Raw genomic sequence first — 25,637 nt, 5'->3', positions numbered from 1 at the left:
GAAGTGGCCAGCAATGAGTCCACATCTAAATCCCATTGAACACCTGTGGAGAGATCTTAAAAAAAAAATTGCTGTTTGGGAAAGGCGCCCTTCCAATAAGAGAGACCTGAAGCAGTTTGCCAAGGAAGAGTGGTCCAACATTTTGGCTGAGAGGTATAAAAATCTAATTGATGGTTATAGGAAGCAAATTATTTCAGTTATTTTTTGCAACCAAATATTAAGTTAAGGGTGCCAATAATTTTGTCCAGCCCATTTTTGGAGTTTGGTGTGACATTATGTACAATGATTTTTTTCCTCCCTTTTTTGGTTTAGTTCCAATACACACAAAGGGAATAAACATGTGTTTAGCAAAACATGTGTAATTGCAATCCTTTTCTATGAAAAATACTTCATTTTCTAGAAAAATTTCAGGGGTGCCAACATTTACGGCCATGACTGCATATCTACTTACTTTGGTTATTATTTTTTTTACCTATTCACACTATAAAATATCAGTTTAAGGCTTGCACAGTTCTTTAGAATTTGGCACATGTGACTGTCAAGTTTCAGATTTAGCAAACAAATGGCTTTTGAACATGAAAAACTCCTATAAAAGGGTGACTATACCAAAGATGACACATTCTGACATTTGCTGTCTAAAAAGGCACACAAATTGGCAAAGCTTTTTATAATGGAACATTACATCAAGAGCATTGCAAGGGGAATTACCCCATTTTGTAGCAAAATTACAGAAAGCAAGGTAACCATCTATGTTATCTTCTTCATATCTGTCTTCTATAGCATGTATATACAACTGCAGACAATCATCTCTAGAATAAAGACTCCAAGTCATTTCCCATAGCTGAAAACATTATGAAGACCCAACTAAGTTTTTACAATATAATTCATTCATTAATTTTCAATAAAAGTTAACTTAAGAAATTTCATTGCCAAACACCTCCATTACAAGAGGAGTTAGCTGTGTACTGTGCTCCGGCTGGAAAGAGAGGAACTGATACTGTTTGGAATGCTCCTCGTTTAAGCTGCGCAGGTCTGTCAGCTTCTGGATCATCTTTGGATACAAAAGACGGCTCCCTGGTGGTGGATGTTTGCAAAGGATGTAGGTCTGCAGAGTAGAGGAGAGGCGATCCTGGATTGCTTCAACAAGTGCTTTGTCTTGGACCCCTGGACGGTCTATAAATTCCACATTAAAACAGAAAATATATCAATGCACACTCAAAATGTTTCATCTGTTGAGCAAACCTTAAATGCAACAGGTTTGAGAAGCCCATTAGAGCTCTTTCAACTATTATACATATCTGCTAGAGGAATTATTATGCCCATATATATACTCAAGGCATAATAGTACACATGCAGCAAACATGAACCTATTGGTGACTATTTGGTAGCTTTACTCAAATTACTATGGAGACCATGGTTACCCCACTGTGATATATAGTATGTAGAGAGCATGCAACATTCATTATGATACTCTAACTTTTTAACACTGACCTGGTGAGAGAATACAGATAGCCATTAAAAGTACATGCTCTTCTTCATGAAGATCCAGTTTCTTCAGTCCCACCTGAAATTTCACCAATGGCTCTAGAAGTTCCATATTATGACCGGCTGCAGAAAACAACATGTAATTATATCTACTAGTTCACTGTGATCTGCAATTTTTAATTTATACTTTGTCGAATCATATATATTTTAGGTGATAACAAATCCCTATCCTAAGGAGGGGTGCTGAATATATAAGAGGTTTTATACCCCATGATCCATTCATTCCAATATATGGGCTTTGGTATATAATACTTAAGCAAGAAACTGTATTCCATGTGTTCAGCATGGACCCCACATCAGTACTGTCACTTCCATACTTGTATGTCACCAGGGCCACCATCAGGGGAGTACAGCCAGTACAGCATAAGGGGCCCGGGCTCTAAGAAGGCCCGGACCCCAGCTGCACCCTCCTGCAGCAGCCCCCACACAGAAGCAGGAGACCACTGTAAAGCAGTCTCCTGCTCCCAGAGGCAGACTGACGGTCGGGCACTTCCTGAGCCAGAGGGGGCCCGCTACTGCCAGACACATTTTTTCTTTACAACTGCGGCATGCGGGCCCTGTAAAATCAGCGCAGGGGCTGCACTGTCTGCCTGGGATGAGAAGAGCAGAGAGGTACGGCCCCCTCTACCCCTCCCTCCCCTCACACTATTGGTGGAGCAGGAGCACATATCCTGCTCCACAGACTCTGATACCAGCTCACCATGGGAGGAGGAAGCCTTCTAATGCCTACAGCTGGGTCTTGCCCATCAAAAAGTAAGTAGCTTTCTAGGAAAGGGGGGGGGGGGGTCTTGTTGTGTGTACAGGATGCAATTTGGAGATTATTGAGAGGTATATAGGCATTATCTCATTCAACAGATAGAGGCACCCTGGTTAAGTAACATTGAGATAATGTCTATTTACCTCCATCTCATTGTTTCTTAACAAGGGTGTCCCCAGCTGTTCCAAAACTGCAAAACTACAACTCCCAGAATGCCTTTGACTGTGTAGGCATGCTGGGAGTTGTAGTGTTGTAACAGCTGGTTGCGCCCTGGTTGAGAAACAATGAGATAGTGTATATTTACTTCCATCTCATTGTTTCTCAACCAGGGTGCCCCCAGCTGTTCCAAAACTGCAGAACTACAACTCACAGCATGCCCACACAGCCAAAGGTATGCTGGGAGTTGTAGTTTTGCAACAACTGTAGGCACCCTTTTTGAGAAACAATGAATTGGAGGTAAATATACACTATCTCATGGTTTCTCAACCAGGGTGCCTCCAGCTGTTACAAAACTACAACTTCCAGGATGCCCAGACAGCCAAAGCCATCTATCCATTTCATATCTATCTATCTCATATCTATCTATCAATCTAGCTATCTCTCTCTCTCTTATCTATCTATCCATCTCTCTCATATCTATCTAATATCCATCTATCTATCTCATATCTATCTCCTATCTTCCTCATATCTTTCTATCACGCTGCCAGCCCTTCATTCCAGGTCTTCCGACTAACACCCCTCCCCTTCTCACTTAGACGCCAGGATGGGCTGAGGGCCCTTTACAATCAACACAGGGGCTGCTACTATCTACCCAGGGCATTACTTACCTGGTGGAACTACCTATTGGAGGCGTGACCTACCTGGGTGCCCTACCTACTGATTGCATTTCCTACTAGGACATTACCTACCTGGGGGGGGGGGGGGACAACACTATTTCCTGGGAGCATTATTTACTTGGGGGCATTACCTACCTGGGGGAATAATGTACTACCTACTGGGGGCATTATCTATTACATGCCTACAGGGGGCATTAACTACAACCTATCTAGCTGCATGATGTACTGCCTACCTACTGGGACATAACCTACCTGGGAGCATTACTGAGGGCATTACCTACTAGGGTCATTATCGACCTACTGGTGGGGCTCTTCCTTAAATAACCTACCCTCCACCCTATCCTCCTACCCTTTTCTCCAACACACTTAACTACTTCCTTATACTATTTAGGGTACCAAGTAAAGCATTATTTGGGACACTTAGAGTAGGGAACATGTGGGAAATGTGCTGAAAAAGTGTTAACATAATATATTTGTTGTCTGGCAGTTTCTGTGAAGAGGAGTCATGGTTGGAAGAAGACTTCATGATGGTCAGAGCAAGATAGAAAAAGAGAGAGAATGACTCCAAGAAGATGCCACCTGTGAGTCAGCAGATGTTACTGCACTGTAATCACAGGGACTGCAGAACCAGGGTCACTACTATGTGGGCTTTGTATGAGTGGATATTGGTCTATGTTCAGCAGTTTTATTTCAATCACTATGTGGTGGTCAAGGTGTGGCGGTATTATTCTCACATTTATACTGGTATTATTATTGGTCTCAATACACAGGATTTGATCAGTAACTGTAAGATGGTAATATTTAGTGATATTTCCTCTTTCCTTCCTCTTTAAATTAACCCCTTAAGGACCAAGGACATACTGGTACGTCCTTAATCCTGCTCCCCTGATATAACGCGGGGTTACACGGTAACCCCGCATCATATCATGACGGGCCCGGCGTCATAGTGAAGCCGGGACCCGCCGTTAATAGCGTGCAGCGCCGCGCGCTATTAACCCTTTAGCCGCGCGCTCTGAGCTGAGCCGCGTGGCTAAAACCGAAAGTGAAAGCTGCCGGTTAACTCAGTGGGCTGTTCGGGATAGCCGCGGTGAAATCTCGGCATCCCGAACAACTTACAGGACAGCGGGAGGGCCCCTACCTGCCTCCTCGCTGTCCGATCGCCGAATGACTGCTCAGTGCCTGAGATCCAGGCATGAGCAGTCATGCGGCAGAATCGTCGATCACTGGTTTCCTATGAGAAACCAGTGATCAATGATGAAGATCAGTGTGTGCAGTGTTATAGGTCCCTATGGGACCTATAACACTGCAAAAAAAAAGTGAATGAATATCATTTAACCCATCCCCTATTAAAAGTTTGAATCACCCCCCTTTTCCCATAAAAAAAAAAAAAAACACAGTGTAAATAAAAATTAAAATATGTGGTATCACCGCGTGCGGAAATGTCCAAATTATAAAAATATATCATTAATTAAACCGCTCGGTCAATGGCGTGCACGCAAAAAAATTCCAAATTCCAAAATAGTGCATCTTTGGTCACTTTCTATATAATGTAAAAATGAATAAAAAGCGATCAATAAGTCCTATCAATGCAAAAATGGTACAGTTAAAAACTTCAGATCACGGCGCAAAAAATGAGCCCTCATACCACCCCATACACGGAAAAATAAAAAAGTTATAGGGGTCAGAAGATTACAATTTTAAACGTATTAATTTTCCTGCATGTAGTTATGATTTTTTCCAGAAGTACGACAAAATCAAACCTATATAAGTAGGGTATCATTTTAATCGTATGGGCCTACAAAATAAAGATAAGGTGTCATTTTTACCGAAAAATGTACTACGTAGAAACCGAAGCCCCCAAAAGTTACAATATGGCGTTTTTTTCTTCAATTTTGTCGCACAATTATATTTTTTTTCCCGTTTCACCGTAGATTTTTGGGCAAAATGACTGACGTCATTACAAAGTAGAATTGATGGCGCAAAAAATAAGCCATCATATGGATTTTTAGGTGCCAAATTGAAAGAGTTATGATTTTTTAAAGGCAAGGAGCAAAAAACGAAAATGCAAAAACGGAAAAAACCCCGGTCCTTAAGGGGTTAAAGGGCTCTTATTTTTCTTGTGTGTTTAAAAATATTTTTTTCATAGACAGTGGGTAAGATAGCAGGCTGGCACTGGGGGCAGACTTGGTAGTGGGCCATGCGAGGGGGGCCCAAGCCTTGAGCTGTGTAAGGGGCCCCAAAATTTCTGATGGCAGCCCTTTATGTCACAAAACAGTAAACATTTAATTTGCCACATCCTATACCCAAAAGTTAACTTTTTTCACCTATTAGATTCTGACTTTATTGGACTCATAAGCAATGAGTCAATATGCAGCAGCTTTCTTCAGATAAATACAATTACTGTGTTACTTGTGGATATGTGTTACATGGTTGTTTCTAAGTGGATTTTATATATGTACATTGCAAAAACTCTAGTTACAGATACATTAATGAAGTGACTCCTGTTCTTTCAGAAGCTGATCTACAATGCTGGATTTAATACACTGAACATTTTCTTTTCCTTTCTTTTTACTTCTAAAAGAGACAGCCTAGTGCTGCCCTGAACATTTTCTCTAAACACAGATGAATCTAGTTTGTGAAAGTTGCCAACATAAAGGAATTTTATTAATAGACAAGACATCCTTGATCTTATTCCAAGCTAGTTGGTTGTGCATGACAGCAGTTCACTTTTTTCTTATACCTATTAAAATAACCAGGCATAAAGAAGTCTTTAGAAAATAGGACTAAAAATCTAACATGGTCAGCAGTAAATACAACATCACAACAAGTCTATGGTGTATATTTAGGTTGAATGACAACAAGGTCTCCCAACATTTAATTTGTCCCTAGACGTCAGCTTCCAAATTGTCCAAAGAGAGCTTTTTTGGTACATCTTTGCCAATATATGTTGGCATACAATTGTCTCAGCTGTATTCTAGAGTAGATGTGACTAGGGAAAACTAGAGAGTACAATGCACACTATACTTTTGTATTTGAAGTGAATCACTGGCAGAACTATGAAAGTGTAAAGCATATAGTTAACTACATTTAGTGCATATATTAGGTAGACTATTACTAAAAGTAATGTAACCGCAATGTAACTGGCTGAGAACCTAGCCAAAGATATCACAACGGAAATGTGCCATATTCTACTCTGCTATATGTGAATTAGGTATCCGAATAATTATCTAGTTGGCCAGTGCTAATAAATGTATTAAGTAACATGCCCAGGTAATGTACACATCTGAAGGTGTGTAAACTAAAACATTAGCTGAATTACCAGCATATGTTTCCTTTGCTTATCAGCAGACAGTGTGTGTGTGGTGATATTATATCTTTAGTGAAGACAGTTAAGTGCAATAGCGTAAATTGCCAACTTAATGACATGAGTGTCCCATCAGCTCCATTAGGCTTTTTTCCTGAACATAGCAGTAATTACCGATAGAGGAATAAGAAAGGTATGCTTTACAATAAATTGTTATATATTATCAAACAAATTGTTTAGAAAAACTACATTTACTCTCTTAACCATGAGGTCAATTTCTCTCTATCTATAAAGGACAAAACTAAAATATCTCTCTTTACATAGACCTTTTACCTTGTGTCACATCATCCACTTTGTATTTGAATTCTTCACTGCCACATGTCCAGGACATGTCTTCCAATGTAAAGGATTGGTTGGATCGTAGCATTATAACTTCAATCACAGATGACTTCAACAAAGCAATTTGGTCTTCTGCAGTAAGATCACTAGTTTTCAATAAAAAAAAAATACTAAATATTAGAATTAGGGTGGAGAATTGTTGCACCTAATGTATTGCTTTCAAACACATTTATTGCAGAGGACAACAATTCTTCTAGTTCCTTAGAGATCTTCAGACTGATATTCAGACAAACATGAATTACATTTTTATGTATTTGTGTATTTTTTGGTCAAACACAGATAATTCCATGCATTATTATAATACCTACTATATCAAAGCAGAAAACCCAAAAATGTTATCATGCTATTATCCTTGGATATTTCATTCAACCCCTTAAAGATCAAGTCCATTTTGACCTTAAGGGCCAGGCTATTTTTTTTTTTGCAAGTCACTTTATGCATTAATAACTCTGGGAGGCTTTTACTTATTCCGATTCCGAGAATGTCTTTTCGTGACATATTCTACTTTAAGATAGTGGTACATTTTCGTCCATACTTCACCCCTAACTCACCTTTGTCTCTTTACCTACTCATGCAAGATTGCCGCCCTAAAAAGGGTGATCCCGCTCAGGAACCTCCTGCCTCTCCCTCATCTAATGACAAACCTAAATAGGCAATAAACTAGATGATATGAGGACACGGATATCATGCCGGGGGTTCATTTGATGAGGGAGAGGCAGGAGGTTCCTGAGCAGGATTGCCCTTTTTAGGGTTGCATTCTTGCATGAGTAGGCAGGGAGACAAAGATGAGTTAGGGGTGAATTAGGGATTCCCAAGTTGGCACGGGCTATTATGTAACATATACCCTATGCTACTTCCCCCTACTCTTCTGTGAAGCCCCAATCAATGTCCCACCTACCTCCTTCCATACATACTATGGTGAATGCTTTGTTATTTTTGTTTGGTGTATCCTTGTGTCCTCCAAAAAATACATTTGTTTTACTATAGTTTAATAAAAGCTACATTTTAGGACTAGGTTGCTTGCTTTAATATTTTTGATACTGTTGCTGTCATATCGATATCTTCATAACTTGGGTGATAGAGAAATGTTAAGGCAGAATAAAATGTGTAACATTTATTGTTCATATTGTTATTAGGTTTATTTCTTCCTATAAAGCAAGGCAAGTTCTTACTGGAATCCAGGTATCATCTTTGCAAATCCAATGACTTTCTGTATACTATAGCTGACCAAATCCGCAAGGTGAGGGAGCATTGAGAGCTCAAAGGAACCTCCAGGTGAACTGCTACTGGCAAAGGAACTGAACAACGAACCCGAAAAAAAGCTGCTTTCACAAGAATCTGTAAAGTTAAAGGAAATATTTATTCTGTTGTATTAAGCATAGAGAAGTAAACAAATCACATGGAGATGTGTAAATGCTATGTCCTAACTACTCAGGTATTTGAAGGAATTGTTCTAAACAAATAAAAAGCAGAACATGGGTCTTACGCAAACCCACTGTGATTAATGACATTTGTGTGGATCTGGAAAGTTTACACCATACCACTCCAATGAATAAAGGCTTCAGAAGGAACAGGAGTCAATCAAAATAGAGAAGATAAATATTATTTTGTCCCTGCAATATCTATTAAGCAAATTCTGGTACTGTGAAATTGTGCTCTTTTGTATATACAGCTAATGCATTTGCTGTACTAAACAGGAAGCCTCATTACCCTCACAATATACAAGGAAAACAATTTGCATGTAAATTAATTATTTGAATAAGGAAGATGTGCAGAAGAAAAACAGGCTGAACAACCTTGAACTGAATGGAGAGGTGGCTGATGTGTGTTGCATGAATAATCATTTGCACAAGAACACTTGGTAAGATTCATAAAAATCTGTGATTGGTTGACTTTACATTTTTTATGGCAATATGATTGGTTACTATGAGCAACTGGTCAACTTTTTATCTGCACAGATTTTCATAAATCTCCCTCTGTGTGTCTATTAAGTAAAACTGCAACAACAACAAAAATGGTTTTGTTAATGCATTCCACCATCATATAAAATTCATACAAATGATATGTTAGTAGAAAAGGATGCATACAAAAAAATGGGGTTTGCATAATACAGTACATAGTTTTACAAATAAAAAATGGTTTTAGCTGATATGTTAAAGCGTACCTCCGATAATTATCCCGGTGGCAGAATATGTGTTTAAATGTTGTGAAAACTTTAAAGTCTAAGACTTTCACAAGATGGATTTACTTGAAGTCCCATAGACTTGCATAGGACTTCTGGCAAATACTTAATCTGATAGCAATAGTTTTAGGGCAAATCTGGGGCTCTTAAGTTGCTGTGAAAGTTAAACAAACAGTCTGCTGCCAGGACCATCATTGGAGGTACCCTTTAAGGAAGCAAATACACCCCCCCCCCAAAAAAAAAATTAAAAAAAAAATAAAATAAAAACCTTGTCCTTTCTTTCCTGCACTGAACCATGTGGCATTGGTAGCTAGTATTTAACTCCCAGCACAATGTGATTATGTGGCCACAGAAAGAAGATTAAGATTGTCTTATGACTGACAGACACTACCTCCAAAGTTTTTTTCTTTCCTAACTAACTGTTTAACTTTTGTGATGCTGTAATTAATAGCATTCATGGAATCAAAAGGGAGGGGGGGGGGGGGGGGCTCTTTTTCCCCTGACATTCAACCCCTGAACTAGCAATCAATGGGTCCTAAGCCTCCCAAAAATCTCCTGTGTAAACCCCTGATGTATACCTTAACAGCTGGCTATTCATTTTATATGCACATGCCTACATGTCATGGAATTAAAAAAAAAAAAAAAAAAAAAAAAAAAAGCAAAAGAAAGAAAAAAAAAAAAAAAAAAACACAAATCTCCATGGAGAAAAATCACAAAAAAACGTATTAAATAAAAGTCATAAAATAAACCGTTACAGCCAATATAAATTAAAACACAATTCAGAATGTTTGGTTAGCAATGCAAAGGAAAACATTTAAGTGTCGCAATATAATAACAATGTCAGTAAAATAATAAAAAAAACTATGGCTCCCAAAATCCACATTAACAAGTAATTGAACATTAAAAATAATACTCAAAAGAACATCAACACTAGGGTGACACAATCAACGTACTGAAGAAAATGTTAGTCACATCATTTAGTATTTCTCTTCACATAGCAGAAAAGTTTTGTTACGTACTGTAACTCATTGCTTAATAGTAATATGCAACTTATAGTATATATAGATGCACTCTATTACACACACACACACATTTTTATTATGTGTCTCAGACATAATTGCTATATACTGCTACAGTATAATTATCCTAGTGTGGGAAATCTAAAGCTGTATATTTACTGTTCCTTAAAGGCCACAATCAGACAAACAAGTCTATTCCTGATAGCAAAGAACATGCCATATAGGGTTAGAGAGTTCAGGTAGTTTATTGTTGGCTATAAAGAGTTAATCCAGCTGATGAACTTCATGGCACCATACTGTAAATGAGAAACATAGAACATTGAAAGCAGAAAAATACCACATGGTCCATCTAGTCTGCCCTTATGTTATTTCCTTCTTATTTATAACCTAAGATAAATGTTTTTCCCATGCAGATTTACATTCACTTACTGTGGATTTGCCCTACAAATTTTCTGGAAGTATCCAAGCATCTTATTATTTTTCAGTAACCTATTTTATTCTGACATTGCTTCTGATCTTTCCCCCAACTAACCTCAGATTGTGGCCCCTTGCTCTTGTGTTCTGTTTAATTAAAATATTCAACTACTGCACCTCTTTTTACCCTTTAACATATTTAACCCCTTCACGACGAGCGACGTACATGTACGGCGCCGCGAAGTGCCACTTGGCGCGTGGCGACGTACATGTACGTCGCGGGGTTCCGGGAGCGCCGCATCACCGGTAGCGGTGATCGGGCCAGGATGACTGCTGTTATCTAACAGCAGGCATCCCGGCACATCGCCGAGGGGGGTCCTGAGACCCCCCCATGACCGCGATGTGCGCAAATCGCAGGTCAATTCAGACCTGCGATCTGCGCGATTCCGGGTCATACGGGTCACTGGTGACCCGGTGACCCGGAAAATAAGAGGGATCGTTGGTGTCCGAGACACCCTTGATCCTCCTAAAGGGATAGGAGTTTGGTGGCAGGGGTGCCACCGAGCGACCGACCGATAGCAGACCGGGGGAGGGGGGGTTAAAGTTCGGTTTCCCCGCTTTGCCCACCTATCGGTGTTCGGGCAAAACGGGGGAACCGTCCAGGGAAGGTCGGCGCCGAAGGTCCCTACCTGGATCCCGGATCGCGATCCTCCATGCGGGGATACCCCACGTGCGGCGGCGGCGGATTCCGGGTCCTGCTAGGTGAGTTGTTCCCTAGCAACATCCGGAGGGCCACAGTTTACAGTGGTCTCTAAACCGTGGCCCTCCAGATGTTGCAAAACTACAACTCCCAGCATGCCCAGACAGCTGTTTGCTGTGTGGGCATGCTGGGACTTGTAGTTTTGCAATATTTAGAGGGGTTCAGGTTGTAGATCACTAAGTGGTCTCAAACTGTAGCCCTCCAGATGTTGCAAAACTACAACTCTCAGCATGCCCAGACAGCAGTTTGCTGTCTGGGCATGCTGCGAGTTGTAGTTTTGCAACATCTGGAGGGCCACAGTTTTGTGACCACTGGACAGTGATTTACAACCTGAACCCCTCTAAATCTTGCAAAACTACAACTCCCAGCATTCAGGAACAGCATAAGGCTGTCTTGGCATGCTGGGAGTTGTACTTGCGTGCCTCCAGCCATTGCATAACTACATCTCCCAGCATGCCCTTCCGCAATCAGTACATGCTGGGAGTTGCAGTTTTGCAACAGCTGAAGGCACACTGGTTGGAAAATACTGAGTTAGGTCATAGAACCTAACTCAAGGTTTTCCAGCCAGTGTGCCTCCAGCTGTTGCAAAACTACAACTCCCAGCATGCATGGTCTGTCAGTGCATGCTGGGAGTTGTAGTTTTGACCCCCCTCCTGTGTGAATGTACAGGCTACATTCACACTGGCGGCAGATTACAGTGAGTTCCCCGCTACAAATTTGAGCTGCGGCAAATTTTCCGCCGCAGCTCAAGCTCCTAGCGGGAGACTCAGTGTAATCTGCCGCCAGTGTGAATGTAACCTAAAAACACTACACTACACTAACATAAAATAAAGAGTAAAACACTACATATACACACGTACACTGCCCCCCCACCTCCCCCCCCTCCCCAATAAAAATGAAAAAACCTATTGTATGGCAGTGTTTCTAAGATGGAGCCTCCAACTGTTGCAAAACAAAAACTCCCAGCATTTCTGGACAGCAATTGACTGTCCAAGCATGCTGGGAGTTTAGCAACAGCTGGAGGCACCCTGTTTGGGAATCACTGGCATAGAATACCCCTATGTCCACCCCTATGCAAATCCCTAATTCAGGCCTCAAATGCGCATGGCGCTCTCACTTTGGAGCCCTGTCGTATTTCAAGGCAACAGAATAGGGTCACATATGGGGTATCGCCGTACTCGGGAGAAATTGCCTAACAAATTTTCGGGGGCTTTTTCTCCTTTTACCCCTTATGAAAAGGAACAGTTGGGGTCTACACCAGCATGTTAGTGTAAAAAAAATAAAAAATTTTACACTAACATGCTGGTGTTGCCCTATACTTTTAATTTTCACAAGAGGTAAAAGGGAAAAACGCCCCCCAAAATTTGTAACGCAATTTCTCCCTAGTATGGAGATACCCCATATGTGGGCGCAAAGTGCTCTGGGGGCGCACAACAAGGCCCAGAAGGGAGAGTGCGCCATGTACATTTGAGGTGATTTGCACAGAGGTGGCTGATTGTTACAGCGGTTCTGACAAACGCCAAAAAAAAACACACCCACATGTGACCCCCTCACAGAATGTAATAAGGGGTGCAGTGAGAATTTACACCCCACAGGTGTCTGACGGATCTTTGGAACAGTGGTCCGTGAAAATGAAAAGATCTGTCAGACACCAGTGGGGGGTAAATGCTCACTGTACCCCTCATTACATTCTGTGAGGGGTCTAGTTTCCAAAATGGTATGCCATGTGGGGGTTATTTTGCTGTTCTGGCACCATAGGGGCTTTCTAAATGCAACATGCCCCCCGAGCAAAATTTGCTCTCAAAAAGCCAAATATGACTCCTTCTCTTCTGAGCATTGTAGTTCGTCCGCAGTGCACTTCAGCTCCACTTATGGGGTACCTCCATACTCAGAAGAGATGGGGTTACAAATTTTGGGGGGGTCTTTTCTGCTATTAACCATTTAAAAATGTGAAATTTGGGGGAAAACCAACATTTTAGTGAAATTTTTTTTTTTTACATATGCAAAAGTCGTGAAACACCTGTGGGGTATTAAGGTTCACTTTATTCCTTGTTATGTTCCTCAAGGGGTCTAGTTTCCAAAATGGTATGCCATGTGTTTTTTTTTTTGCTATTCTGGCACCATAGGGGCTTCCTAAATGCAACATGCCCCCAAAAACCCTTTCAGAAAAACGTACTCTCTAAAATCCCCTTGTCGCTCCTTTGCTTCTGAGCCCTCTACTGCGCCCACCGAACACTTTACATAGACATATGAGGCATGTGCTTACTCGAGAGAAATTGGGCTACAAATATAAGTATACATTTTCTCCTTTTACCCCTTGTAAAAATTCAAAAATTGGGTCTACAAGAACATGCGAGTGTAAAAAATGAAGATTTTGAATTTTCTCCTTCACTTTGCTGCTTTTCCTATGAAACACCTAAAAGGGTTAAAACATTTACTGAATGTCATTTTGAATACTTTGGGGGGTGCAGTTTTTATAATGGGGTCATTTATGGGGTATTTGTAATATGAAGACCCTTCAAATCCACTTCAAACCTGAACTGGTCCCTGAAAAATTGTGAGTTTGAAAATTTTGTGAAAAATTGGAAAATTGCTGCTGAAGCCCTCTGGTGTCTTCCAAAAGTAAAAACTCGCCAATTTTATGATGCAATCATAAAGTAGACATATTGTATATGTGAATCCCCAAAAAAAAAATATTTGGAATATCCATTTTCCTTACAAGCAGAGAGCTTCAAAGTTAGAAAAATGCCAAATTTTTTATTTTTTCATCAAATTTTGGGATTTTTCACCAAGAAAGGATGCAAATTACCACAAAAAATTACCACTATGTTAAAGTAGAATATGTCACGAAAAAAACAATCTCAGAATCAGAATAAGTAAAAGCATTCCAGAGTTATTAATGTTTAAAGTGACAGTGGTCAGATTTGCAAAAAAGGGCTTCGTCCTAGAGGTGAAAATGGGCTCCGTCCTTAAGGGGTTAAAGGTTTTAATCGTGCCCACCCCCTTTCCTCCAGAGTATACAAATACATTAAGTCCTTTAGGACGCAGAGATATTTTTCATTTTTCCACTTTAGTTTTTTTCCCTCCTCGCCTTTTAACAATGCTTTCAATTTTCCACCTACAGACCTATATGAGGGCTTGTTTTTTGAGCCACTAATCTTACTTCGTGACACTACTCCTTTTAATGATAAATATATGGCAGATCAAAAAAAAATTGTGAAGAAAAATAGAAAAGATTTACATCCTGTATATGACCGCGAGCACTGGAGTGGTGCTCTTGTCATGCGCGGCAGGTCCTGGCTGCTATCAGCAGCCGGGGACCTGCCGGTAATGGCATACATCAGCCATCGCACTGATGTGTGCCATTAACCCTTCAGATGCCGTGATCAATACAATATGCATCTTCGGCAGTGTGGTCACTTAAATGTTTAATTGGATCGCCCGCGGCGGTGACGCGGGGATCAGATCGTCCATAATGACAGGTGGAGATCCCCTCACCTGCCTCCGTCTGTCTCCTGGAGTCTTCTGCTCTGGTCTGAGATCGAGCAGACCAGAAGATAGCCGATAACACTGATCAGTGCTATGCCCTATTTTTTTAAAGCCCTATAAATAGTCCCCTATGGGGAATATTAAAAAGTGTAAAAATAAAAATAAAAAGTACAAAAATGTAAAAAAAAATTAAAATATCCCCCCCCCCCCCCCCAAAAAAAAAAAATAAAACAAATATTTAGTATCGCTGCATGTGTAAATGTCCGAACTATCAAAATATAATATTAATGATCCCGTAAGGTGAGCGGCGTAAACATAAAAAAAGAAAATAATAATTTAATTCATTAAAAGTTTCATATATGCTGATCAAAAGTACAGATCACGGCGCAAAAAATTAGCCCTCATACCGCTGCTTATACAGAAAAATGGAAAAAAAAGTTACCGTATTTATCGGGGTATACCACGCACCGGCCTATAACACGCACCCTCAATATACCAAGGATATTTGGGTAAAAAATGTTTTTCACCCAAATATCCATGGTAAAATGAGGGTGCATGTGTGCACGTGTATACCCCGATACACCCCCAGGAAAGGCAGGGGGAGAGAGGCCGTCGCTGCCGGCATCTCTCCCCCTGCCTTTCCTGGGGTCTAGAGCCCTGCTGCCGGCCCTTCTCTCCCCCTGGCTATCGGCGCCGCTGCCCGTTCTGTCCCCCTGACTATCGGTGCCGGCGCCCCTTTTTAGGCAAAATTTTTTAGCCTAAAGTCTATGTGCGTGTTATACGCCGATACACCCCCAGGAAAGGCAGGGGGAGAGAGGCCCCATTGCTGGTGCCAATAGCCAGGGGGAGAGAAGCGGCGCTGACAGCCAGGGGGAGAGAAGGGGCAGCAGCACCCATTGCCGGCACCGCTGCCCCGTTGCCTCCCCCCATCCCCGGTTGCATAATTACCTGTTGCCGGGGTCCGGTCCGCGCTGCTTCAGGCCTCCGGTGTGCGTCCCCTGCGTCGTTGCTATGCATTGCACGGCGCGGTGCACTGACGTCATGCGCCGCGCAGCGCATAACAACGACGAAGGACGCACACCGGAGGCCTGAAGCAGCGCGGACCCGACCCCGGCAACAGGTAATTATGCAACCGGGGATGGGGGGAGGCAACGGGGCAGCGGCGCCGGCAATGGGTGCTGCTGCCCCTTCTCTCCCACTGCCTGTCGGCGCCGCTTCTCTCCCCCTGGCTATCAGCGCCAGCAATGGGGTCTCTCTCCCCCTGCCTTTCCTGGGGGTGTCTCGGCGTATAACACACACATAGACTTTAGGCTAAAAAATTTTGCCTAAAAATATGGTATAGGTCGTCAAAATGGAGGGATTTTAAACGCACTAATTTGGTTAAAAGGTTTGAGATTTTTTTTAAAGCAGTACAATAATAGAAAAGTATGCAATCATGGGTATCATTTTAATCATATTGACACACAGAATAAAGAAAAAATTAAATTTTTACCATAAATTGTACAGCGTGAAAATGAAACCTTCCAAAATTTGCTAAATTACGGTTTTCTTTAAAATTTTCCCACACAAATAGTATTTTTTTGATTTATTTTGCCACACATTGTATGGTAAAATGAGTGATGTCATTACAAGGGACAACTTATCTTGCAAAAAAAAAGCCCTCATACTCTTCTGTGGATGAAAATATAAAAGAGTTATGATTTTTAGAAGGCGAGAAGGAAAAAACAAAAATGCATAAATAAAATTGGCTGCGTCCTTAAAGGGGTACTCCGCCCCTGGCATCTTATCCCCTATCCAAAGGATAGGGGATAAGATGTTAGATCGCCGCGGTCCCGCTGCTGGGGACCCCAGGGATCGCCACTGCGGCACCCCGATATCATTACTGCGCAGAGTGAGTTCGCTCTGTGCGTAATGACGGGCGATACAGGGGCTGGAGCAGCGTGACGTCATGGCTCCGCCCCTCATGACATCACGTCCCGTCCCCTTAATGCAAGTCTATGGCAGGGGGCGTGACGACCGCCACGCCCCCTTCCCATAGACTTGTATTGACTGGGGCGGGCTGTGACGTCACGAGGGGCGGAGCCGTGACGTAACGATGCTCCGGCCCCTGTATTGCCCGTCATTACGTGCAGAGCGATCCCAGCAGCGGGACCCCGGCGATCTGACATGTTATCCCCTATCCTTTGGATAGGGGATAAGATGTCTAGGGGCGGAATACCCCTTTAAGGTAAAAATGGGCTGTGCCCTAAAGCGGTTAATGAGAGAGCCCTGTAATTTTCATCATAGGTATACCTCAACTATGAGAGACATAATGAGAAAAATAAATCCATAAAATCACATTGTATGATTTTTAAAGAATTTATTTGCAAATTATGGTGGAAAATAAGTATTTGGTCAATAACAAAAGTTCATCTCAATACTTTGTTATATACCCTTTGTTGGCAATGACAGAGGTCAAACTTGTTCTGTAAGTCTTGACAAGGTTTTCAAACACTGTTGCTGGTATTTTAGCCCATTCCTCCATGCAGATCTCCTCTAGAGCAGTGATGTTTTTGGGGCTGTCCCTGGTTAAAGGACAACTACAGCGGCATTACACTTATCCCCTATCCACAGTATAGGGGATAAGTGTTTGATCGCGGGGGGGTCTTATTGCTGGGACCCCCCCCCCCCGATCTCCCTAACGGGGCGCCGCCATAAGCACTCATGGTGAACGCTAAGGCACGTAGCGTCGACCTAGAGGTCGATGGTGACGCCCCGTCTCCTCCCTGTCCCCATACAGTTCTATGGGGGATGCGGGGAGGCACAAATGCTGCCTCCCCACCTCTCCCATAGAGATGCATGGAGGAGGCGTGCCGGCCACAACGTCATGCTGCGGCTGGCACGCCCCCTGCACGAGACAGCTGCGGCCCCATACAGGAGATCGCCGGGGGCCCCAACGTTTGGACCCCCCCGCAATTAAACACTTATCCCCTATCTTGAGGATAGGGGATAAGTGTTTGTAACGCTGCAGATGTCATTTAACACAGACTTTCAACTCCCTCCAAAGGTTTTCTATGGTGTTGAGATCTGGAGACCTTGAAATGCTTCTTACAAAGCCACTCCTTCGTTGCCCGGGTGGTGTGTTTGGGATCCTTGTCATGCTGAAAGACCCAGCCATGTTTCATCTTCAATGCCCTTGCTGATTGAAGGAGGTTTTCACTCAAAGTCTCATGATACATGGCCCCATTCATTCTTTCCTTTACACAGATCAGTCGTCCTGGTCCCTTAGCAGAAAAACAGCCCCAAAACATGATGTTTCCACCCCATGCTTCACAGTAGGTATTGAGTTTTTACCAAAAAGTTCTACTTTGGTTTCATCTGACCATATGAAATTTACCCAATACTCTTCTGGATCATCCAAATGCTCTCTAGCAAACTTCAGATGGGCACGGACATGTACTGGCTTAAGCAGGGGGACACGTCTGGCACTGCATGATTTGAGTCCCTGCCGGCGTAGTGTGTCACTGATGGTAGCCTTTGTTACATTTGTCCCAGCTCTTTGTAGGTCATTCACTAGGTCCCCCTGTGCGATTCTGGGATTTTTGCTCACCGTTCTTGTGATCATTTTGACACCACGGAGTGAGATCTTGTGTGGAGCCCCAGATCGAGGGAGATTCTCAGTGGTCTTGTATGCCTTCCATTTTCTAATAATTGCTCGCACAGTTGATTTCTTCACACCAAGCTGCTTGCCTATTGCAGATTCAGTCTTCCAAGCCTGGTGCCCCTGGTGCGGGTCTACAATTTTGTTTCTGATGTCCTTTAACAGTTCTTTGGTCTTGGCCATAGTGGAGTTTGGAGTTTGACTGTTTGAGGTTGTAGACAGCTGTCTTTTATACTGATAACAAGTTCAAACAGGTGCCATTAATACAGGTAACGAGTGGAGAAGAGAGGAGACTCTTAAAGAAGAAATTACAGGTCTGTGGGAGCCAGAAATCTTGCTTGTTTGTAGGTGACCAAATACTTATTTTCCACCATTATTTGCTAATAAATTCTTTAAAAATCAGACAATGTGATTTTATGGATTTACTTTTCTCATTATGTCTCTCATAGTTGAGGTATACCTATGATGAAAATTATAGGCCTCTCATCTTTTTAAGAGGGAGAACTTGCACAATTGTTGGCTGACTAAATACTTTTTTGCCCCACTGTATATAGGATTGGTTTTATTTTACTGACTAAAAATGTGTATGCTTAAAATTGTCCTCATCGGACCCCTATAACAATATTTTTTCGTATATGGGGCTGTATGAGGACTTCTTTTTTGCACCATGATCTTTAGTTTTTATAGGTAGGATTTTTGTATTATTGGGACTTTTTGATTGTGCTGCCTTGTCTGGCATCCTATCCGAGATGAGGCACTGCCGCCCCACAGATAAAAGGAATCCCTATAATATCACAGAACAGGGAAAAAGGAGGAAATAGAAGACAGAGGACTGGGTAGGAGAGGTACAAGATTAAAATGGGGGAGCCAAGAGTACCAGAAGACATAAAAGAGGTAAAGGCTGAAGGTGAGTACCGAGTAAGCGGAGATCCAAACCTTATAGAATTTATTAGGGCACTTCCTATGTTTGGAAACCAGCTGTTCAAAGGGGATAACACCATTAACGAGTTTCTTCCATTGGGAGAGGGAAGGGGGTCCAGGGTCCATCCAGCTTAAGGCTATAGCCTTCCTTGCCAGGAAGAGCACTTCTCTGAGGAAGATCCTCATGTGGTGTTGCCAGGATTCCTCTGGAAGTGCCCCAAAAAGACAGATCCGGGGGTCCAACGGCACCGTGATAGACAATAAAGAGGAGAGGAAGCCAGTCACCTCCAGCCAGTAAGTTGGAAGGAATGGGCAATGAGTGCCGCCCCTGCCAGGTCTTTAGGGCGCTGTAAGGTGGTGAGCTTTAACTTGGACCTACTGGCCCCCCAGATAACGGAAGGGAGAAGGGAGTCAAGAGGTTTAAAAAAGGTGGCAAGAACTGGGTTAAAGGAGTGTTCCAGGAGATAGAGGAATTTTGGTAAAAGACTATCATCTTAACCAAGTTTATTCTGCCAGAGACAGTCAACTGCAGGGTGCTCCATACCTTGTACTTACCTTTAACATAGGAGAGGAAAGACAGAAGATTGCTGCATGTATCTCCATGTATCACTATTCCCAGGTATTTAAATTGGGTAACAACAGATGCCCACAGAGGATAGAGTGCCCAGGTCACAGTCGCAACAGCATATAGGCAGACTTTGCCCAATTAATTATCAGGCCTAAAAATTCCCAAACCGGTCAATGACAGATATAACGTGGGGAAGGGTATCATGAGGTTGGGACATAAATAATACCATATCGTCCACATAAAGACCAAGGTGGTCCTCCCTTCTGCCCAAGACAATACCATATATGCCAGATATGCCAGATCCTGCTGGAGGAGAAGAGCCAGGTGCTCCACTTCCGACACAAACAGAAGCGGCGACAGGGGGCACCCATGGCATGTCCCCCTACCAAGGGAAAAGGGTTCAGAGAAAAAGCCGTTCACAGTTACTCAGACAAATATAAGATTGATTCCCACTTAATAAATTTGGGGCCAGAAACTCCCAAGGACCTCCTGCAAATAATCCCACTCTACAGAATCAAAAGCATTGGCTGCATCCAAAGAGGCCAAAGCCTAGTCCTCCCCCAGTGCCACACCCATCTGAACCGCGACCTGCACCCACTTTATATTCTCCGATGTGGACTTACCGGGTATAAAGCCCGTATTCTATATTCTGGTCCCCATGGACAATAGAAAGGATAACCCGTTTCAACCTATTGGCCAGTACTTTTGTTAGGATTTTATTGTCTACATTAACCAACAAGATCGGCCAGTAGGAACCACACTCAAGCGGGTCTTTATCTGGCTTAAGATTAGCATCATACAGAGTGGGCGGGAGGGACCCACTCGGAAGGCAGCTTCAAGCATGGCTTTGAGGGGGCCTGAAGAAGGGCATCATATTTCACATACACCTCCGCAGGGAGGCTGTCAGAACAAGGTGCTTTGCCATTCTGCATCTCTGTAACCACCTACGAAATCTCATCCACAGTAATAGCGGAATCCATCAGAGTCAGGGAATAATACAGGGAATTAAATGCTGTCTAAATAGGAGGTGAGGTCAGACCTAGAATAATTTACCTGCGAGGAATAAAGAGCTCTATAAAAAACGTGCACAGCGTTGTGCGATTCTGTTTGACTAGATGCGCTAGTAATTTACTAGACTGGTTACCATGTTCAAAAGTAAAATTTTTGGAGAAAAATAGCTTGCAATTCATTTCTTTTTTCATTTCAATGTAGTATATATTGCCTGCCAGTGGTAATCCAGGCATGTTTTTTTTACCTCTGTCGGGTCCGCCATATATGCGGCTTCCAAGTCTGCCCATGTGGGGGAAAGTTCTGCTTCCTGACAGACTATTTATTCCCTCTTAATGTAGGGTGATGCAGCCCTTCTGTGGGAAACTCAAATCTTATTTCAGAAGCTGTCTGAAATCTAGGATATCCTACATTAAGAGGGACTAGTCTATCACTGAAGCAGAACTCTCCTGCACATGTGCGCACTTGGAAGCCGCATATGTAGCGGAGAAACCTTTAACACCATATCGTCCTGGAGGAACGTTTAAAGCTGGTCAGGGATCCTATCATTTAGGCCAATCAGCTGGAGCCAAAAGGGATGTACCTTCCAACTCCGAACGTATGTCTGATGGGACAACAAAATCTCCATCAGCAAATGGGAGTGATAAAAGATTGCACAAGTCCCAAAGGACACAGCAGTCACCAGGGAATAAAACATAAGATTACAACATGTGAGATCAATTCCTGACATTACAACCAACGGAATAACATAAAAATTGGGAGAGACTAGGGAATTTACATCTAAACATATCCAGCCATCTGACCTTGGATAACAGAGAGGCTAAAGGGGTGGAGGAGTATGACGGGGACAAAGAGTGAGTCAAATGAAAATGGTCAAACAATAGATCCGGGGGTCAAATTTTTAATCGCCCAGGAAGATAGCATGGGGAAACCCCACTGCAAAAGTAACTGCTAGATGCTGCACCTCCAATGTTTATATATACCCAGTATGACAAAAGGTGTGTCGTTAATAAAAGCATGCACAAATACATAGTGACCCAGGGGATCCCTCCGTAGATGATCCACCTCCCACCGTAATGACTTGTGGACAGTAGGGTGATCACCCCCCCACTGTATCCACAGTTTCCTTAACACCCCTAAATTGCCAGGCACCATATGAGTCTCCTGAAGACATTATTTGCGGATTAAATTTACGGATATAAGAAAACACCAACACTCTCTTCTTAACTGACCCCAAACCCCTGAGGTTGCAAGACACAAAATGTAGGTCAGCCATCATTAAAGAAAAACAAATACATAAGAGAACTGAGAAAAAAACAACATCAGAGAGGTGTAGGGAGGCAGGTTCAAATAAAGACATCCAGCAGAGCATGCCAACTGATAGGGTAGAAAAAAAGCTACCAAAAGTCCCAAAAGCCTAAAGGCATGAAGGAAAAAAAAGTGTGATGTCAAAACAAAACAAAACAAACCACATGTAGATGCAAGTGAAAGATAAGACACCATATTGGCTCTAGGCCATACAGGGGAGCCCATGCATGCTTAAAGTGACAGCTTGCCAAGGATAGCCCTACAGGAGGAGGAGGGGGAGGGACAACAGTGTTCTGAGGGCAATAAAGAGAGCAATACTCAGCCGCATCTAAAAAGCAAGCACCCGGGCCTCCCAAAAACAAACAACAACTACGTAGTAGGTCAGCGATGGGGGGGATCCCAGCTGGCGCTGCTCCCAGTCAGCAGCCTCGCCTAGTTCAGTGAAGAAGATAGCACGGTCATCATCCTACACACGAAATCTGGCTGGATAGGCCATGGAATAGGCAATCCCAAGATCACATAGTTTCCTCTTCACTTCCACAAGCGTAGCTCTGTTTCGCTTTAGATCATCAGAAAAATTGGGAAAGATGGGGACCTTCATGTTATTAAATGTGATATCAGGTGCTCTCCTCGCCATCCGAAGGATAAAGTCATGGTTGTTACAGTTCAAAATGCATGCCAGCAATGGCCTCGGCGGGGCCCCGGGAGGAAACTGCTTTGCAGGGTCCTGGTGTGCCCATTTCCCAGTGAAAGCAATATAAAGCAATAGGGAAGGTGTCCCTGAGCCACAAATGTCCCCGGAGTAGTGCCTTCGCATCTCTTGGGTATGCCAATAATATATTGTTGCGCCTCAGCCTATTCTCCAAATCTTCAGCCTTTTGCTTGCAGAGCTCCAGGTGGGACACCAAATCGGAGAGGGAAGCAGGAACAGGAGCCAGTATATCTTCAATGGTGGATATTCCCTCAGCATGGGAGCCATCTGCCTTAGGGCCTGCATATCCTATCTCAAGAGGCCTACATCAATTTTCACCTCCTCTATCTTGCCTGTGAGCGTGGTCTGGCAGGCGTTGATTGCCGCCAGCATCTGCACTGAAAAATCTTGCAGGGTGAGCTTATGCATCCCCTCAGGGCTCCGATCAGCTGGGCTTGGTGGGGAGGAAGCTGGGTTACTCCTCCCTGAGGGCTGTGAGCAACGGGTGCCATCTTGGCCAGTGTGAGGTGCAGAACTGCGTCCTATGCAATTATGCGTTCGCTCCTCCCCTCAGCTGTTTGGAGATTGCCGAAGATACAGCGCGGGGAGGGAAAAGCAGAGCAGGGAACGACAACTTTGCACCTCCCTCAGCCCTGCTCCCGTACCCAGTTCCCTCCTAGCACCACCCTCATCACGCCCCCTCCCATAGACTCACATTGAGGGGGCATGGCATGACGGCACAAGGGGGCGTGGTCGTGACGTCACGAATCCCCAGCAACCACAACCAGCGTTCAGAAGAAAATGTGGGATTATGAGGGATGTGCTAGACAAATCTGATCAGCTTCAATGAGGAGGTCAGTTATAGATTGGACAGGGGCAAAGCTGTGTATGTAATATATCTGGACTTTTCTAAGGCATTTGATACTGCACCACACAAAAAGTTAGTAGATAAAATGAGGATGCTGGGACTAGTGGAGGATATATGTAAATGGGTTAGCAACTGGCTCAGTGACAGGAACCAATGGAACTTACTCTGGTTGGGTGACAGTTACTAGTGGGGTACCACAGGGGTCAGTACTGGGTCCACTTCATTTTAATATGTTTATAAATCCCCTTGTAGAGGGATTACAGGGTAGAATTTCATTATTTGCAGATGGCACTACACCGGGTAAGGTGATCACCACAGAGGAGGATAACATAACATTACAGAAGGATCTGGGGAAGCTGAAGGCTTGGGGAGAGAAAGAGTAAGTGAGGTTTAATGTGGATATATGTAAAGCTATGCACTTTAGCATAGTACTACATCTTGTTGTCTCAGCCAAGTAGTAAAACACTAGGTACAACTACCACTGAAAAGGACTTGGGGTATTGGTGGACAGTAAACAATTTTAGTGACCAGTGCCGGAGATGTATCAAGAGAGGCATAGAGGCTCATGACAAGGTGTTTTGAGTCTATACAAATGATTAGTAAGACTACACATATTGTGATCAGTTTAGGTACCAACAGTATCTTACATACAGCAGGTGGAATAAAAAGTATTGAACACGGCACCAATTTTGACACTAAATCACTCTAAAGGTGCTTATTGGCATGACATTTTCACCATATGTTAGCAACAACCAAAGTAGTCCATATATACAAAGAAACCAAAATAAATAAACTCAAATTAACTTATGTGTAATAATGTGAAATGACACCGTGAAAAAAGTATTGAACATGCTTACTGATATTTATTAATATTTTGTACAATGCCTTTGTTGGTAATGACAGCTTGAAGACGGCGCTCGTATGGAAAAACTAGTCACATGCATTGCTATGGTGTGATTTTGGCCTGTTCTTACACACAGTCTTAAAATTGTCCATGGGCCTTTTCTATGAATGATGATGGTCAGTTCTTTCCATAGATTTTCAATGGGATTTAAGTCAGATAATTGGCTGAGCCACTCTAGCTTTATTCTCTTTCTTTGAAACCATTTGAAAGTTTCTCTAGCTGTGTGTTTGGGATCATTGTCTTGCGGAAATGTTTTCCTCCTTTCATATTCATTATCCTGGTAGATGGCAGCAGATTTTTGTCAAGGATGTCTCACCAAATTTGCCCAATCATACTTCCTATAATTATGTGAAGTTTGCCAGTACCAATTGCTGAATTTAGGCCCATGCCATGATGTTCCCACCTCCATACTTCGCTGTTGATATGGTGTTTTTTTATGGTGATGTGCATTGCCAATTCTACTCCAAACAAGGTGTGTATTATGGCATCCAAACAGTTCCATTTTGCTTTCATCTGACCACATTACAGTGGGGATCAAAAGTTTGGGCACCCCAGGTAAAAATTTGTATTAATGTGCATAAAGAAGCGAAGGAAAGATGGAAAAATCTCCAAAAGTATCAAATCACAGATTAGACATTCTTATGCTATGGCAACAAAAGTTAGATTTTATTTCCATCATTTACACTTTCAAAATAACAGAAAACAAAAAAATGGCATCTGCAAAAGTTTGGGCACCTTGCAGAGTTAATATCTTGTACTGCCCCCTTTGGCAAGTATCACAGCTTGTAAATGCTTTTTGTAGCCAGCCAAGAGTCTTTCAATTCTTGTTTGAGGTATCTTTGCACATTCTTCCTTGCAAAAGTCTTCCAGTTCTTTGAGATTTCTGGGCTGTCTGTCACGCACTGCTCTTTTAAGGTCTATCCATAGATTTTTAATTATGTTGAGGTCAGAAGATTGTGAAGGCCATGGCAAAACCTTCAGTTTACGCCTCTTGATGTAATCCCCTGTGGATTTCGAGGTGTGT

General features: G+C 42.7%; 1 protein-coding gene across 3 annotated transcripts in view; it reads right to left on the bottom strand.

Moving 5' to 3' along the window:
• Positions 1-416: 416 nt before the first annotated feature.
• VDR (vitamin D receptor) overlaps positions 417-25,637 on the bottom strand; it is a 180,354-nt gene continuing 155,133 nt past the window's right edge. For all 3 annotated transcript variants that reach the window (XM_056562744.1, XM_056562743.1, XM_056562745.1), the window contains 4 exons: positions 8,014-8,179; positions 6,776-6,927; positions 1,492-1,608; positions 417-1,173 (listed from right to left, as the gene is read on the bottom strand). In XM_056562744.1, coding sequence (XP_056418719.1) covers positions 914-1,173; positions 1,492-1,608; positions 6,776-6,927; positions 8,014-8,179 — 695 coding nt within the window. In that variant the 3' untranslated portion in view covers positions 417-913. The remainder of the gene's footprint in view (positions 1,174-1,491; positions 1,609-6,775; positions 6,928-8,013; positions 8,180-25,637) is intronic.

The sequence above is a fragment of the Hyla sarda genome, chromosome 2, assembly GCF_029499605.1.
Source record: "Hyla sarda isolate aHylSar1 chromosome 2, aHylSar1.hap1, whole genome shotgun sequence".
Lineage (NCBI taxonomy): Eukaryota > Metazoa > Chordata > Amphibia > Anura > Hylidae > Hyla > Hyla sarda.
Note: the sequence above shows the minus strand (reverse complement) of the source record. Positions and strands in the feature narration are given on the sequence as shown.